Source organism: Heterocephalus glaber, unplaced genomic scaffold (assembly GCF_053883595.1).
Source record: "Heterocephalus glaber isolate CG9 unplaced genomic scaffold, H.glaber_assembly_v1.0 deba00001452, whole genome shotgun sequence".
Lineage (NCBI taxonomy): Eukaryota > Metazoa > Chordata > Mammalia > Rodentia > Bathyergidae > Heterocephalus > Heterocephalus glaber.
Genome location: NW_028258302.1, coordinates 8133243 through 8147447, shown reverse-complemented (window position 1 = coordinate 8147447; position 14205 = coordinate 8133243). Strand labels below are relative to the sequence as shown.

At 35.6% G+C, this 14205-nt stretch overlaps 1 protein-coding gene across 13 annotated transcripts in view; it reads left to right on the top strand.

Annotated features, from left to right (window-relative positions):
• The window catches only part of Zmym4 (zinc finger MYM-type containing 4), a 171752-nt gene that overhangs the window by 110651 nt on the left and 46896 nt on the right, over positions 1-14205 (top strand). For 10 of the 13 annotated variants that reach the window (XM_087215310.1, XM_087215309.1, XM_087215308.1 and 7 more), the window contains 9 exons: positions 1987-2137; positions 2585-2700; positions 3207-3482; positions 3643-3793; positions 4899-5071; positions 5804-5954; positions 7132-7251; positions 7724-7782; positions 8993-9137. In XM_087215310.1, the coding sequence (XP_087071436.1) occupies positions 1987-2137; positions 2585-2700; positions 3207-3482; positions 3643-3793; positions 4899-5071; positions 5804-5954; positions 7132-7251; positions 7724-7782; positions 8993-9137 (1342 nt within the window). Of the gene's footprint in view, positions 1-1986; positions 2138-2584; positions 2701-3206; positions 3483-3642; positions 3794-4898; positions 5072-5803; positions 5955-7131; positions 7252-7582; positions 7621-7723; positions 7783-8992; positions 9138-14205 lie in introns of all 13 variants that reach the window. The other 3 variants (XM_013074341.3, XM_013074340.3, XM_021263307.2) reach the window with 1 other exon arrangement.

Genomic DNA, 14205 nt, shown 5'->3' with positions numbered 1-14205 from the left:
TTCATTCATTAGCCAGTGCCTATTGAGGTTCCCACGTATTAGTACATACTATGGTAGCAAAAGAATTGGGATTTGGTATAAAGCAGATATAAATTCATACATAGTTTTACCTTGGGGAAAACAGCATCACTCCTTGAGCCCCAGGTGTTCTAGTTTTCTTACCTGCTTGCCTTTTATTTGTGGTGCTAGAGATTGAACACTGGGCCTCATGCATCCTAGCCAAGTGCTTCACCGCTGAGCTATATGCCTAGCCCCAATTTTTTAATATCTTAATGGCTGTAATACCACCTGTGTCACTAAGATATTTTTAGGATTAAATAAAATAAGAAGGAGAGCACTTAGTATGGAGCCTGGCATATTAATGGTCATTTCTGCTACTTTTGTATAATTCATGCAATTAGTGTTGGATGCAACTTCTATTCTGAGGGACTGTGTAATGACATATAAATGAGTAGAGATGATATCATGAAGTGTGGTATATTATAGTGAGCCACAGAAAAAACATAGTCATCCATATTTCATAGGAGTTGTGTCAGTAAATACTTCAGAGAGATTAACTCTTGACCTAATTTTCCTTTTTTTGTTTTTTTTGAGATACGGTCTTGCTATGTCCATACTATCTTTGAACTCATTGTGTAGTCCAGGCTGGTTTTGTACTCGTGGAGACCCTCCTCAGCCTTGTGAGTGCTGGGATTACAGGTGTGCACCGCCATGCCTGGCTTGACCTAAATCTTGTAAATGAAGTTCATGGTAATAGTTCTGATCAGGGAGAAAAGACAAATGATACTGAAGGTTTACAAGACATTCCAGAATTCAGGCATATGCTCATTTTAATATATATCTTTTAGTGTCAAGTATCAAAAATTTGTCCTTTAAGAGGAAAGAAATATCTTTAAAAAATTCTTAATGGGTCCTGAATATGTTATCCTGAATATGTAACTTGCAAATAGTATTTGACATTATTTGATGTCAGATCTCTAATTGAGGGCTTAATATGACAGATTTGGTTGTTTATATTTGGACAGTTGTCATGTATGAGATTAACTTCCATTTTACTGCTTACAGCATATTTTGTTATTGGTGGTAGAGTATTTGAAAATAAGTTTATTATAATTTCCTTAAATGTACACTCTGTTGGTGTAGGTAGCACCTTTTGGGGGGAGCTTTTCACATTTTTAGGATAGCTTAGCATAAGAGTATCAACTCCTGGTTGTGTTAATGTGAAAGTACAATTTTTTTTTTGGTACCAGCGATTGAACTCAGAACCTTGAGATTGCAAGGCAAGTGTGGTGCCACTGAGCTAAACCCTTTGCCCGAAAGCACTATTTTTAAAATGGTGGTTATAGCCATTAATTGCTAGGTTATAACCATTGTTTTTTAATGAAATACAATAGAATGAAAAATAACCTAAAATAACATCTAAGTAAAGAAAACAGTATACTTTATATTGATTTGCATATTCAGAAACATAATGGTTGTTTAACGACTTCCATATAGAAATAAGCAGGATTACTCTAGAAACAAGCATAATTATTAGAGGATATGTGAGTTCCTCATCAATCTTTCACATATTAATTATGACATACTGCCGTATGAAACTTCAGTTTTATATACATATACGTAACACACAAATACAAAACCTTAAAGTATGTTTGTACTGGTTTGCTTTGTAAAACTTATTGAGGATTGTTATCATTGAAATTTTGAATATTATTGATTTAAAATATTTCAGCCAGGTGTGGTGGTGCACGCCTGTAAGCCCTGCAGTGGGGAGGCTGAGGGAGGAGGATCAATATGATTTCTAGACCAGCCTGGACTACATAGTGAGTTCCAGGACAGGAACTCATACAGAAACCCTGTCTCAAAGTAAAAACAAAACCGAAAAAGACTGTGAAATATTTCAACAACATTACTTATAAACATTTCAGAGAATTATCCTTTTACTAAGAATTTGGTTAAAATAATATTGTTTTATTCTCTTAATAGAAATCAGCCAAGATTACACCATGTGCACTTTGCAAATCATTGAGATCCTCATCAGAAATGATTGAAAATACCAGTAGCTTGGGGAAGACAGAGCTTTTTTGCTCTGTTAATTGCTTATCTGCTTACCGAGTTAAAATGGTTACTTCTGCAGGTAATACTGAGTTCATAAAGTATAAAATGTAATAGTTGAAAAAGTTCCAGCTTTGTTTTTTGTACAGATTTTTGTGTACATTTAGTTGATTTTTAAGGCGCATTTGAGGTATTCCATTTTTTTGGCATCATGTCACCTATTTATTTACTTGCTTGCCAGTGTACACATTCCCCTTTTACTAAAAGAATTTCATACAGCTTCTTTAATGTATTTGCTTTATCCACACTTGATTTATTTCAAGATTTACTTTGTAGTTTTAGGGTAAATATTAAAAAGAAAAGTTTTAAATGTTGTTAGTTTTTTTGTCTGTGTAAGACATGATTGACTTTAGTTCCAGTTCCTGCAACTTAACCTGGCCCTTGAGTTTTTTGTCTATTCTATAGTACTTATTTAATTTCTCATAGATTTGTGTAAATTACTCATTAGTTTTTATTTTGATTTGCTAAGGTGTACAAGTTCAATGTAACAGTTGTAAAACCTCAGCAATCCCTCAGTATCACCTAGCCATGTCAGATGGAAGTATACGCAACTTCTGCAGCTACAGTTGTGTGGTAGCTTTCCAGGTATGGCTTCAGGAATCTTCCTCTTCTTCAGTCAGTGAGTCACATACTGTAGTTATATAAACTTACTAAGTATTTGGTAGTCCCTGGATTGCCTAAGTTTCTGTCCCATTTCTATAAACTTAGATTCTTAGTTTATCCTGTATTTGGTGGCAAACTATTTTAACTACCTTCTATAAAAATTAAATTATTCTGGGGCTGGGAATTTAGCTCAGTGGTTTCGCCGTCTGCTGTGCAAGAGCAAGGACCCGAGTTCGATTCCCGGTACCAAAAAAAAAAAATTAAATTATAATATTATCATCCAGATTATCCTTTGATGATTGCTAGTTAAACTTTTTCTCTTTTTTGACATAAGTGAAACTCCTTTCATTCAGTTACCATAAGCTGCTAAAAGGTAGGGAATTTTTTACCTGTTCATATCTTACATGTCTAGCATTATGTATGCACATAAATCTCATGTTTGAACAGATCCTTACATTGACATTTATTTGTTGTTTGGTTTTTTTCAGAATTTGTTCAACAAACCAACTGGAATGAATTCTTCAGTAGTGCCCTTATCTCAGGGCCAAGTAATTGTAAGCATCCCCACAGGTTCAACAGTGTCAGCAGGAGGAGGTAACACCTCTGCTGTTTCTCCCACTTCCATCAGTAGCTCTGCTGCCGCAGGTCTTCAGCGGCTTGCTGCCCAATCCCAGCATATTGGGTTTACACGAAATGTTGTGAAACTCAGGTGTCAACACTGTAACCGTCTTTTTGCCACAAAACCAGAACTTCTTGACTATAAGGTAAAGTTTAGGTTCATGGTAAGTGTTTGAATATAAGTAGATCTAACTGTAGAACTGTATTTTACTTTTCATTTCTCAAAACTGCTTGTTTTGAAATTGAGACAAGTCTTTCCATAAGGTAAAGATGTTCAATTAGTACCTAATGATTATTTCTTTGCAGGGTAAAATGTTTCAGTTCTGTGGCAAGAATTGTTCTGATGAATATAAGAAAATAAATAATGTAATGGCAATGTGCGAATATTGTAAAATTGAGAAAATTGTAAAGGAGACTGTGCGATTCTCAGGTGCTGACAAGACATTCTGTAGTGAAGGTAAGGACACAAGAATATCTTACCTACAGAACATGTTGGTTCTCAAAGTACAGTAGTTGATGATTTAAGCTGTTATTATGTAAATTTATCTATTTTAGCCTTTTTGTACATTTTGAAGGCCTTTTTTTTTGTGGTACCAGGGATGGAACTCGGGTCCTGGTGCTTGCAAGGCAGGTGGTGAAACCACTAAGCTAAATTCCTGGCTTGAAGGCCATTTTGATTGAGACTTCACTCTTTTTTTTGTTTTTGTTTTTTGGTACTGGGAATCAAACTCAGGTCCTTGTGCTTGCTTGGCAGGCGGCAAAACCACTGAGCTAAATCCCCAGCCCTTCACTCTTTTTTAACTAGTCTTTTGTAGTATATAAATGTTAAAAGTCCAAGATTCTCAAAGTATAACACAGAAGATGGTAATATGAAAAACCTTTAACCTTACTGGTCTGAATGGGAACTTTAAAGATCTCTTAGTTGTCAAACTCATTTCCATATGGAAGTCATTAAATTCTAGTAGCATCCTAAGTTAATAGTTTTATTGTTTTAAATGCCATTATGTTTCTGAATATGCAAATCAATGTGAGGTAGATTATATTCTTTATTTAGATAACTTATGCTTAGAATGTTTTGTTTGTCTAAAACTGCACAAAGTTATTAAAACTGCACAGGTCTAGCCTTCTAGACCAGTGAATTTAAAACCCTTTGAGTATAGTACAAAAGAAAAATTAGGTTTTACATTATGATTTAGTATATAATCTCATAGCAACAAAATGAAAGTTTCATGAAACAAAACTTATTTTATGTGATGCAGTGTAATATTTTCTAACTTGTTCAAAAATTAGTATTTTTGATCTTATCTTTATTTTTTTTTAACTCTACTAGTTTTATTTTTATTTATTTATTTTTTGGTACCGGGGATCCTATTCGGGACCTTGTGCTTGCAAGGCAGGTGGCAGAACCACTGAGCTAAATCCCCTGAAATACTAGTTTTAATCCTGTTATCTCTTGACCTACTAATTGGTCAGGACCCAAGAAAACTTTGTTCTAGGCCTATTACATTAAAAATGTAGATAATTTTTCTTATAAGTATTATTTGATCTTTTTTTGTTTTTAGGTTGCAAATTGCTTTATAAACATGACTTGGGGAAACGTTGGGGAAGTCACTGTAAGATGTGCAGCTATTGTTTACAAACATCTCCTAAACTGATCCAGAATAATTTAGGAGGAAAGTTGGAAGACTTCTGTTGTGAAGAATGCATGTCAAAATATACTGTTTTGTTCTATCAGGTAAAATCTAATTCACATTCCTGGGTTTTGGAGTTATGGCATAAATTGATCTCTTTCTGCCGGGCTGGTGGCACACCCCTATAATCCCAGCACTCAGGAGGCTGAGGCAGGAGGATTTCTGCAAGTTTAAGTCCAGCCTAGGCTACATGTAAGTTTAAGGCCCACCTGGACTACATAATGAGACCTGTCTTTAAAAAAAAAAATTAGTTCTCTTTCTAAATTTCATGTAGAATGAAGGACAGTTTAATAATTTAAAACTTTAAAATATTAAATGTTTTATGTTCCCTAGCAATTAACTTAAGATTTAGGAAGACTCTAATATGGTTGAAGTCTTAATTTTTTTGTTTTTAATTTCCTGTGGGAGACACATCAATCTTAAGATACTGAAATACTTAAAATTATAATTTTATTCATTTATTAGTCAAATAAAATGAATTTGTCTTCTGACGTTTGAGGAAGATATGCTCTGTTTGAAATTAAACTTCATTTTGTTTTTTTAATTGCTATTTATTGGATTCTTTATAATATAGTTTAGTTCATTAAATAAATTGCATAGTATACAATTATTGATAGATAAGTACCATTTTAGGACCATCCACCTGCAATTTTATGATTTAGAGTCTTAAGTTAATTTTCTTACTTGTTAGGTGTGTTATTTTTTTTTTTAGGTCAGACCACAGATACCTTTTATTTTTTTTTTTTAACTATGTTGTATTTCTATTTTTATTTTAGATGGCCAAATGTGACGGTTGCAAACGACAGGGTAAACTTAGTGAGTCCTTGAAATGGCGAGGGGAAGTAAAACATTTTTGTAATCTGCTTTGTATCTTGATGTTCTGTAATCAGCAAAGTGTATGTGACCCGCCTTCGCAAAACAATGCAGGTAAAATTAAACTTTGGTCAATGCCAAGAACAAACTACTTTTCCTGTACAAATTAGGAAGTAATTGTAAAGAATTGTAAATTTATGAAATGCAAATGTTATTGTTGTTCGTTGGCATTAACATTTAGGTCCTTTCTTTTGTACACCTGAGATTAAAGACAGGCAAATAAGTTTTAAAATACTTTTCTCAGAGCTTACTGACTTAATCAGCTCTATAAGTACCTGAATTTATGGGAAAGGATGATAGTTAATGCTTTGTAATTGTGTGTGTGTGTGTGTGTGTGTGTGTGTGTGTGTGTGTGTGTTTGTGTGTATGTATCTTGGTTTCCTTGAAGGAAGCATTCTGGATGGCTGAGGCAGGAGGATCATAAGTTCAAGCCGAGCATGCTCAGTTTAGTGACTTAACAAGACCTTGTATCAAAACAAAACAAAACAGGACTGGAGATGTGGCTCAGTGTAAAGGCCCTAGGGTTAATCCCCAGTACCATTAAAAAAAAAAAAAAAAGAGCCAGGTATGGTGGCACAAGCTTGTAATCCCAGCACTCTAGAGGCTGAGGTAGGAGGATCGACATAAATTCAAGGCCAGTCTAAACAACATAGCAAGACCCTGTCTCAAAAAAAACAACAAAAGATTTCAAAGGTTAAGGGCGTAGCTGAGTGGTATAACACTTGACTAGCATATAGAGGTCCTGGTTTCAGTCCTCACCGCTGAGGGGAAGAAAATGATTTGAGAGTAATTAGAGAAAATAAAGACTGAATCACATATGCTGTATATGTATTTAGGCAATTTAATCTTTGAATCTTTGTGGCTTTAAAACGTAAAACTTGTGCCATCCTAAAAGCTGGAATAGCTTGTTTAGTATCTATATAAGTAGAAGTGAGAACTATAAGGGCTTACTCCAGAAACTTAAAAAATCCTTTAACTGTGAAGATAAGATTTAAGTATCACTATTTGTTCCATTTTGATGCAAAGATAAAGTATATGAAGAACTTTTAAGTTTCAGTAATTAAAAAATGAAACCAAAATCCCAGTTAATCCTGACCCTTCTCTTTAATACAAGTTACTCAAACTTGAAAGCATTGCTTAATTTCCTTGAGATGTTACTTTTTTGTGTAAGAACTTATAAATCACATGAGATTTCTTTTATTTTAATCAGCAAGTATTTCTATGTTTCAAGCTGCTTCCACAGGGCCCCCATCTCTCAGAAAAGATTCAACTCCAGTTATAGCTAATGTTGTATCATTGGCAAATGCTCCTGCTGCTCAGCCCACAGTGAATTCTAACAGTGTCTTACAAGGTATGACTTGATTTTGAAATTGTTCATCTAGGTATTTTAAATTAAATATAATTATTTTCCCTTATTCCATCAGTCATTATTTTTATATGTTTGCCACATTCATATTAGGAATGGCAGCTAACTAGGGGCTGCTAGGATGTTTAATAATGTTTTGTAAGTTCCATATCTTCATTTTCTCATCTTACACTTTAGAACTGCTGGTTTCTTCCACTGAATTAGATGAAGATAAACATATTCTTATATGAGACTTTATGGGCCAATAATTAGCTTTTAATGCTAATATTTAAGTAATTGTAAAAGATCCTAAGTTTTTGTTTTAATTTCTGTCAAGGTGCAGTTCCAACGGTAACAGCGAAAATCATTGGGGATGTAAGTTTTTTTATTATTATTGGTATAGTGACTGTATTTTCTTTTTCTTTTTTTTTTTTTTGGTACCGGGGATCAAACTCGGGTCCTTGTGCTTGTGAGGCAGGAGGTGGAACCACTGAGCTAAATCCTCGGCCCTACATTTTCAGTTTTTATGGAATACAAGTATGTCTGAGCTAACTTGCCTTCATTGATTATATAAAGTAAATTTCATGGGATCATTTAATATTTGTTCCGGAGTAGGACTTCCTGGCTTATTAGCTTTTCAATACTTCAGTTTGAGTGCTTGCTACCTTTATGTAGCTAAGGAAAGGTTTTTAAAAATTGTGCAGAATTAATAAATTGCAGAATTTAGAAATTTTATTTTTTAAACTTTTGGAATGATTTGTAGTGTGCCTAAGTTTTGAATAAAATATTCTAAAACTTGGCTTATCAGCCAGGAGTGGTAGTGCAGACCTGTAATCCCAGCATTCTTTGGAGACTAAGGCAAGAGGATTGCAAATTGAAACCTGGCCTGGGCAGTTTATTGATTTATCAAGATCCAGTCTCAGAAAAGGATTGGGGATGTAGCTCTGTGAAAAGCCTTTGAATTCTGTCTCTAGTATGAATGAATGAATGAATGAAGCACTCTAGTTTATTTTCTTCCCATCTCATGCAGATAATGCTGTAAATAATCATTCCCGCTGGACATGGTGGCACATGCCTGTAATCCTAGCAGTTGGGAGGCTAAGGCATGAGGATGGGTTTGAGGCCAGCGTGGGTTACATAGTGAGTTAAAGATAAGCCTGCACTGCATAGTGAGACCCTGTCTCAAAAATAAAAAAACAAACAATAACAACAACCATTCCCTTTTTATTCTACTCATTAATATTTTCTTTGTCTCTTAAAACCAGGAAAATAAATAATGAGTAAAACTCATGACTGGAACAGTGGCCTTTCTAAAGTACTTCCTGGCCTGTGGGATAACCTTGATATCATCATCTATTTAAGTTATTAAAATGTTTATATGTAACTTATTCCTAATTAAGTTCTCTATGACTGATTCTATTATTCCTCTAACTCAGTCAAGAAGTAACAGTTATCATTTTAAATCCTGCCAGGTTATTGTTCAGTAATGTGTTAAGATAGTATTAGAATTTTTCTTGGTAAACAAAAGTGATACCTGCATACTTTAAGTTGACATTTGGTCATTGAAATACTCCTTGATTACTATTAGCATTTCAGAAATATTTTATTTCTCACATACTTAGTTGAATTTACATATTGTTTGTTCCGTGTAATTCCAGTATCCTATTTCTTATAAATTATACTATTTCTTGAAATTAATGATTAGTTTTTGAAGCCTCTTTGGTTTCTGACTCGCCTTTTTTCCTAGGCAAGCACACAAACAGATGCCCTGAAACTGCCACCTTCCCAACCTCCAAGACTTTTGAAGAACAAAGCATTATTGTGCAAACCCATCACACAGACTAAAGCTACTTCCTGCAAACCACATACCCAAAACAAAGAATGCCAGACAGGTATGTTCCTTGGACTTTGCTTTTCTTTAGGGAAAAAGAGTGTGTAATCTGCTTGCCTTTAGTTCAGAATTTTTTAGGTAGTATGATTGTTAATATACATTGCTAATTTAGTTCTCATGCTTCTATGAGTAAGGTATTTTTTCTGAGGCTTATTAAATTAGAACATTAATAACAAAGCCTGTCCAACTTTTTGTCATGCCTGGGACATGCAGAAAATATATAATTTAGTCAGTGTATCTCAGTAACCAAATATCCTTTTAAAAAATATTTTTTATTATAACATTTTTCAAAAAGAGAGCATGGGGGATGTATGCCATAGGCTGGACATACCTGATAGGTCAAAGAGAAGGAAATCCATTGGTAATAACATCCTGTGACACTTTAATTCCTTCATTAAATAACAGTAACCTTATGGAATAAGCAAAAGCTTTGGAATACTGTAGACAAGCTCTTAAGAGGTGCTGTTATTTCACCTAGTGTCATTAAATTTGAACTACTCCACACATTTGAAAAAAATTTTTATCTTGTTATTTTTATTTTATGTTATAATTATTGTCCTCTGGATCCAACTCAGGGCCTTGCACATGCTGTACTCTCAGCCCCTCGCACTCTCTCCCCCTTGCCTAATTTTGAATAAAGTCCGTTGCCGTGGGGAGGACTTGCCCTAGCAAATCTCTGAGCCTTCTCTGAATTCTGGGTAGCATGGTGACACCTGTTTTACAAATGAGCTGGGGTAAGAGGGTGATTTAAAATCCCACTATTCTTGGCCTGCTATCCTTGGGGTAGATCCTCCTCCCTGTGCTTAGGAGCCGGCTACAAGGGGACCTTCTAGCCCTGCCACACTGAACAGAAATTTAGCCTCTTCAGCTGTGGACTTGGAAGAAATGCAAAATGCTGGTGTCCTGTCCCTCCTTGTAAATTTGATAACCTTAGAGTGGGATCTGAGGGGAGTAAAGTTCATTGTTCCTTGCCACAGACACCCACAACATAGCTTCTGTGAAATTGAGTTGAGCTGAACTTATGTAATAGAGCAGGTGGTGGCTGGAATGTAACAGACTCTCACTATTCTGACTGAATTTTTGTTTGTTTGTTTTTGTTTTTGTTTTTTTGGTTTTGGTACCGGGGATTGAACTTGGGACCTTGTGCTTGCAGGGCAGGCAGCGGAACCACTGAGCTAAATCCCTGGCCCCCTACTGAATTTTAATAGATTTCTTAAATGTTTCTTTACTTGCTGTATGCCCTTAGGATAATTTCTTGAGTTGCATGTTAATAGTTTTCATCCACTTTTACTGTTTCACTAGGGAATTGAGTATGTGTGGTTTCTCATGCTGCCACCCAAGAGCCCCAGAACTTTTAAAATAGAAAGAAATCCTAGATTTCTAGATCTGCAAGATGATCCTGTAGTCCAGTGCTTCTCAAATATCATTATGTACACGTTACCTGGGGATTTTACTAAGTAGATTCTTATTAGTGGGACTCAAAATTTTATATTTCTTATAAGTTCCCAGGTAAAGTCAGTGTTGCTGGCCATTGACCACAGCAGATGACCAAGTTGTAGATGACTTAGCCATATCTTTTTATTGTGATACAATAAACTCTGCTAGTAGTGATTTATTTAGTATTTTGTAACTTGGTTATCAAACATTTCTTATCAAATAACTTACTTACTTATTTATTTATTGGTACTGGGGATCAAACTCGGGACCTTGTGCTTGCAAGGCAGGCAGCGGAACCCCTGAGCTAAATCAAATAACTTATTTTATGTCGTTTGCGCTGTGATAAAATTGATCCTGTGTTGTTTTCCCACTTCTAGGCTTAGTGAGATTGTTGGCTTTTTTGGGTAACTTGTACTGCTACATTAATGATTTTTTTTTGGTACCGGGGATTGAACTTGGATCCTTGCACTTCCACAGCAGGCAATGAAACCACTGAGCTAAATCCCCGGTCCTACATTAATGATTTTATAGTTATCTGATGTATTTTCTGGCTCATAGAAAGTACCTTATACATACTTGTTAAATATTAAGAATGAGTGCTGCCTCCCTCCCAATCGGAAGGACCCAAGTTCAATCCCTGGTACCAAGGAAAAAAAAATAATAGGAATGGGGCGGGGATTTAGCTCAGTGGTGCTGCTGCCTGCCACCCCACAAGTGCAAGGACCCAAGTTCTATCCCCCGTACCAAAAAAAAGGAATGAACCACCATCTTTCTCACGTTTTCCCAAGTTTTTTTCCAAGTTCTGTTTCATCTTTTTAGTACTTTGAACATCTGCTGTATGTTTGTTTTTGTAGATAGAAGCATCATAAATTAGACTTTAATCGTCTTAGCTGTACATAATTGTGTCCTTCTTTGCCAGCTTATGTATTTTTTTATATAGTGGTAACATGGCTACCAGTTTCATCCTTCATTTCCCTTTTCTTCTTCTTTTGGTTTTTTATTGTTGTTGATTTTGAGACCAGGTCTCACTATGTAGTTCAGGCTGGCCTCAAGCTCTCTATGTAGCCCAGGCATGCTTGAAACTTGCAGTGATCCTCCTTCCTTAGCCTCCTGAGTACTGGGATTACAGATGTTTGCCACCACGCCCTGCTGGTTTTTGTAGTTTTAATTTCATCCATTCTGACTGGGGTGAGATCAAATCTCAATATAGTTTTGATTTGCATTTCCCCAAATTCTTATTTTCTTAAATGCCATTTTATCACTTTATTTTCTACTTAGTAGCTCTCCACTGTCTACTGTAGATGTCTTTAAAATATTTATTATAACTTCTCAAAAACTTGTCTCCCTATTCATTCTCCTCTAGCATATTGTACATGTATTTGCTAGCAGTTTTCTATACCTAGCTTCTAAGGCCACTTTTCCAGTCCTTCCATTCATTTTATACTCAGATCTTTGACGTTTATTGTGTTACCCAGTTTTTGTTAGTGCTCTATAGAAGCCATTTTTTTGCTACTTTAGTTCTCTTGTAAGAAGACTCCTAGTGTCACAGATCACACTTACTTTATTTTTTTAAATATGCTTTTTAAATTTTTTGACATGCAAGAATTGAATACTTATGAGGTACAGATTTTGATATTTCAGTACATGTGTACAGTGTGTAATGATTGGGTAAGAATAATTGGTATATGGATTATCTGTAACATCCTTTTTTTTTTTTTTTTGTATTGGGGATTGAACTCAGGACCTCTCGATTGCCAGGCAGGTGCGGTGCCACTGAGCTAAATCCTGGCCTATGTAACATCCTATTTTTTTTTTTTTTTGGTACCAGGGATTGAACTCAGGACCTTGTGCTTCTGAGGCAGGCAGTGGAACCACTGAGCTAAATCCCCAGCTGTAACATCCTTTTTTTTAATGCTGGAAGCCTGCAAAATTCTCTGCTGCTTTGAAATATAGGATTTGTAATTTTCAATCATCGTTACCCTACTGTGGTATACACCATTAGAAGTACTCTTTCCAGAGGAACCCCTGTACCCATTAATTATCCTCTCTCCATGCCCCTCACTTCCCAGCTTCTGGTCACCACTCTTCTATTAACTGATTCTCTAAAATGAACTTTTTATCTTGCACATATAAGTGAGAACATTCAGTATTTGTGTCTAATTTATTTAACAGAATATCCTTTAGTCTCATCAACATTGTCTAAATGACAGGATTTCATTATTTTCAGGTAAATAATTGTCCATTTGTGTGTGTGGTTGTGTGTATTTATTATCTTACATTTTCTTTATCCATTCATTTGCTAATGGTCACCTAAGTTGATTGTTCATCTTGGCTATGGTGAATAGTGTTGTTAGTAAACACAGGAGTGCCATTATCTCTGCAGTGTTCTGATTTCCTTTCCTTTGGGTATATACCCTGTAATGAAATTGCTAGATATTATGCAAGTTCTGTTTCTGCTTTGTTGTTGTTAAGAGATAGGGTCTCACTGTGTTGCCCAAATTGACCCTGAACTCCGGTTCAGGTACTCCTCTTGCTGTAGCCTAACAAGTAGCTGGAACTATATGTGCGTGCATCAGTGTTCCTAACTCCTGTTTCTCTGTTTTTGAGGAACTTCCATCTGCTTCCATAATGGCTGTAATAATTTACATTTCTACCAGAAGTATTTTGAGAGTTCTCCCTTTCCAGTATCCTCATCAGGATTTATTTTTCCAGTTTTTATTTTTTATCACTATATATTTGTATTACAGAATGATTACATTCCTTGTTGGGGATTGGTACCTGTACATAATGTATCTTAATTGTTTTTTCATCCCCTTTCCCTCTTCTCCCTGCCTCTTCTCTTCATCTCTTGGTCCTTTTCCCATTTGAAGAAAATCTGTCTCCCTACTTCCTATCATCTTTTATTTTGCTCTTTATATTTTGGATTTCTCATAATTACATTGATATGTAAGCTTCTGTGTCTGGTTTATTTCACTTAACATTATGGTCTCCAGGTATATCCATTTTTCTGCAGGTGATTTAAGTTTATCTTTCTTTATGGCAGAGTAGTATGCCATTGTGTACAAAAACCACAATTTCTTTTTTTTTTTTTGTACCAGGGATTGAACTCAGGACCTTGAGCTTGGGAGGCAGGCGCTGGAACCACTAAGCTAAATCCCCTGCCTAAAAACCACATTTTCTTTTTCCACTTATCTATTGATGGCTGCTGTTATTTTTTATCCTCTTTTTTTTTTTTGGTACTGGGGATCGGGGATCAAACTCCTCGGGTCCTTGCGCTTGCTCAGAAGGCAGCGAAACCACTGAGCTAAATCCCCCACCCTTTTTTATCCTTTTTGATAGTATCATTCTAACTGGAATGAGATTGTACTTCACCTTGGTTTTGATTTGCATTTCCCTGATCATTAGTGATATGGAGCTTTTTGAGGTTTTGTGGGGGGAGTGGTGGTACTGGGATTGAACCCAGGGCTTTTCAGTGGTAGGCAAGTTATCTACCTCCATTCACATTCCATATTCTAGCCCTTGAGCCTTTTCTGTTCTTGTTGAGTGAAGTAATCAGTTTTTCATCACTCTGAATATCTGAGGTAGCTAACCTTGAAGAGATAAGGTTTATTTAGCTCACAGTTTTGTAGGTT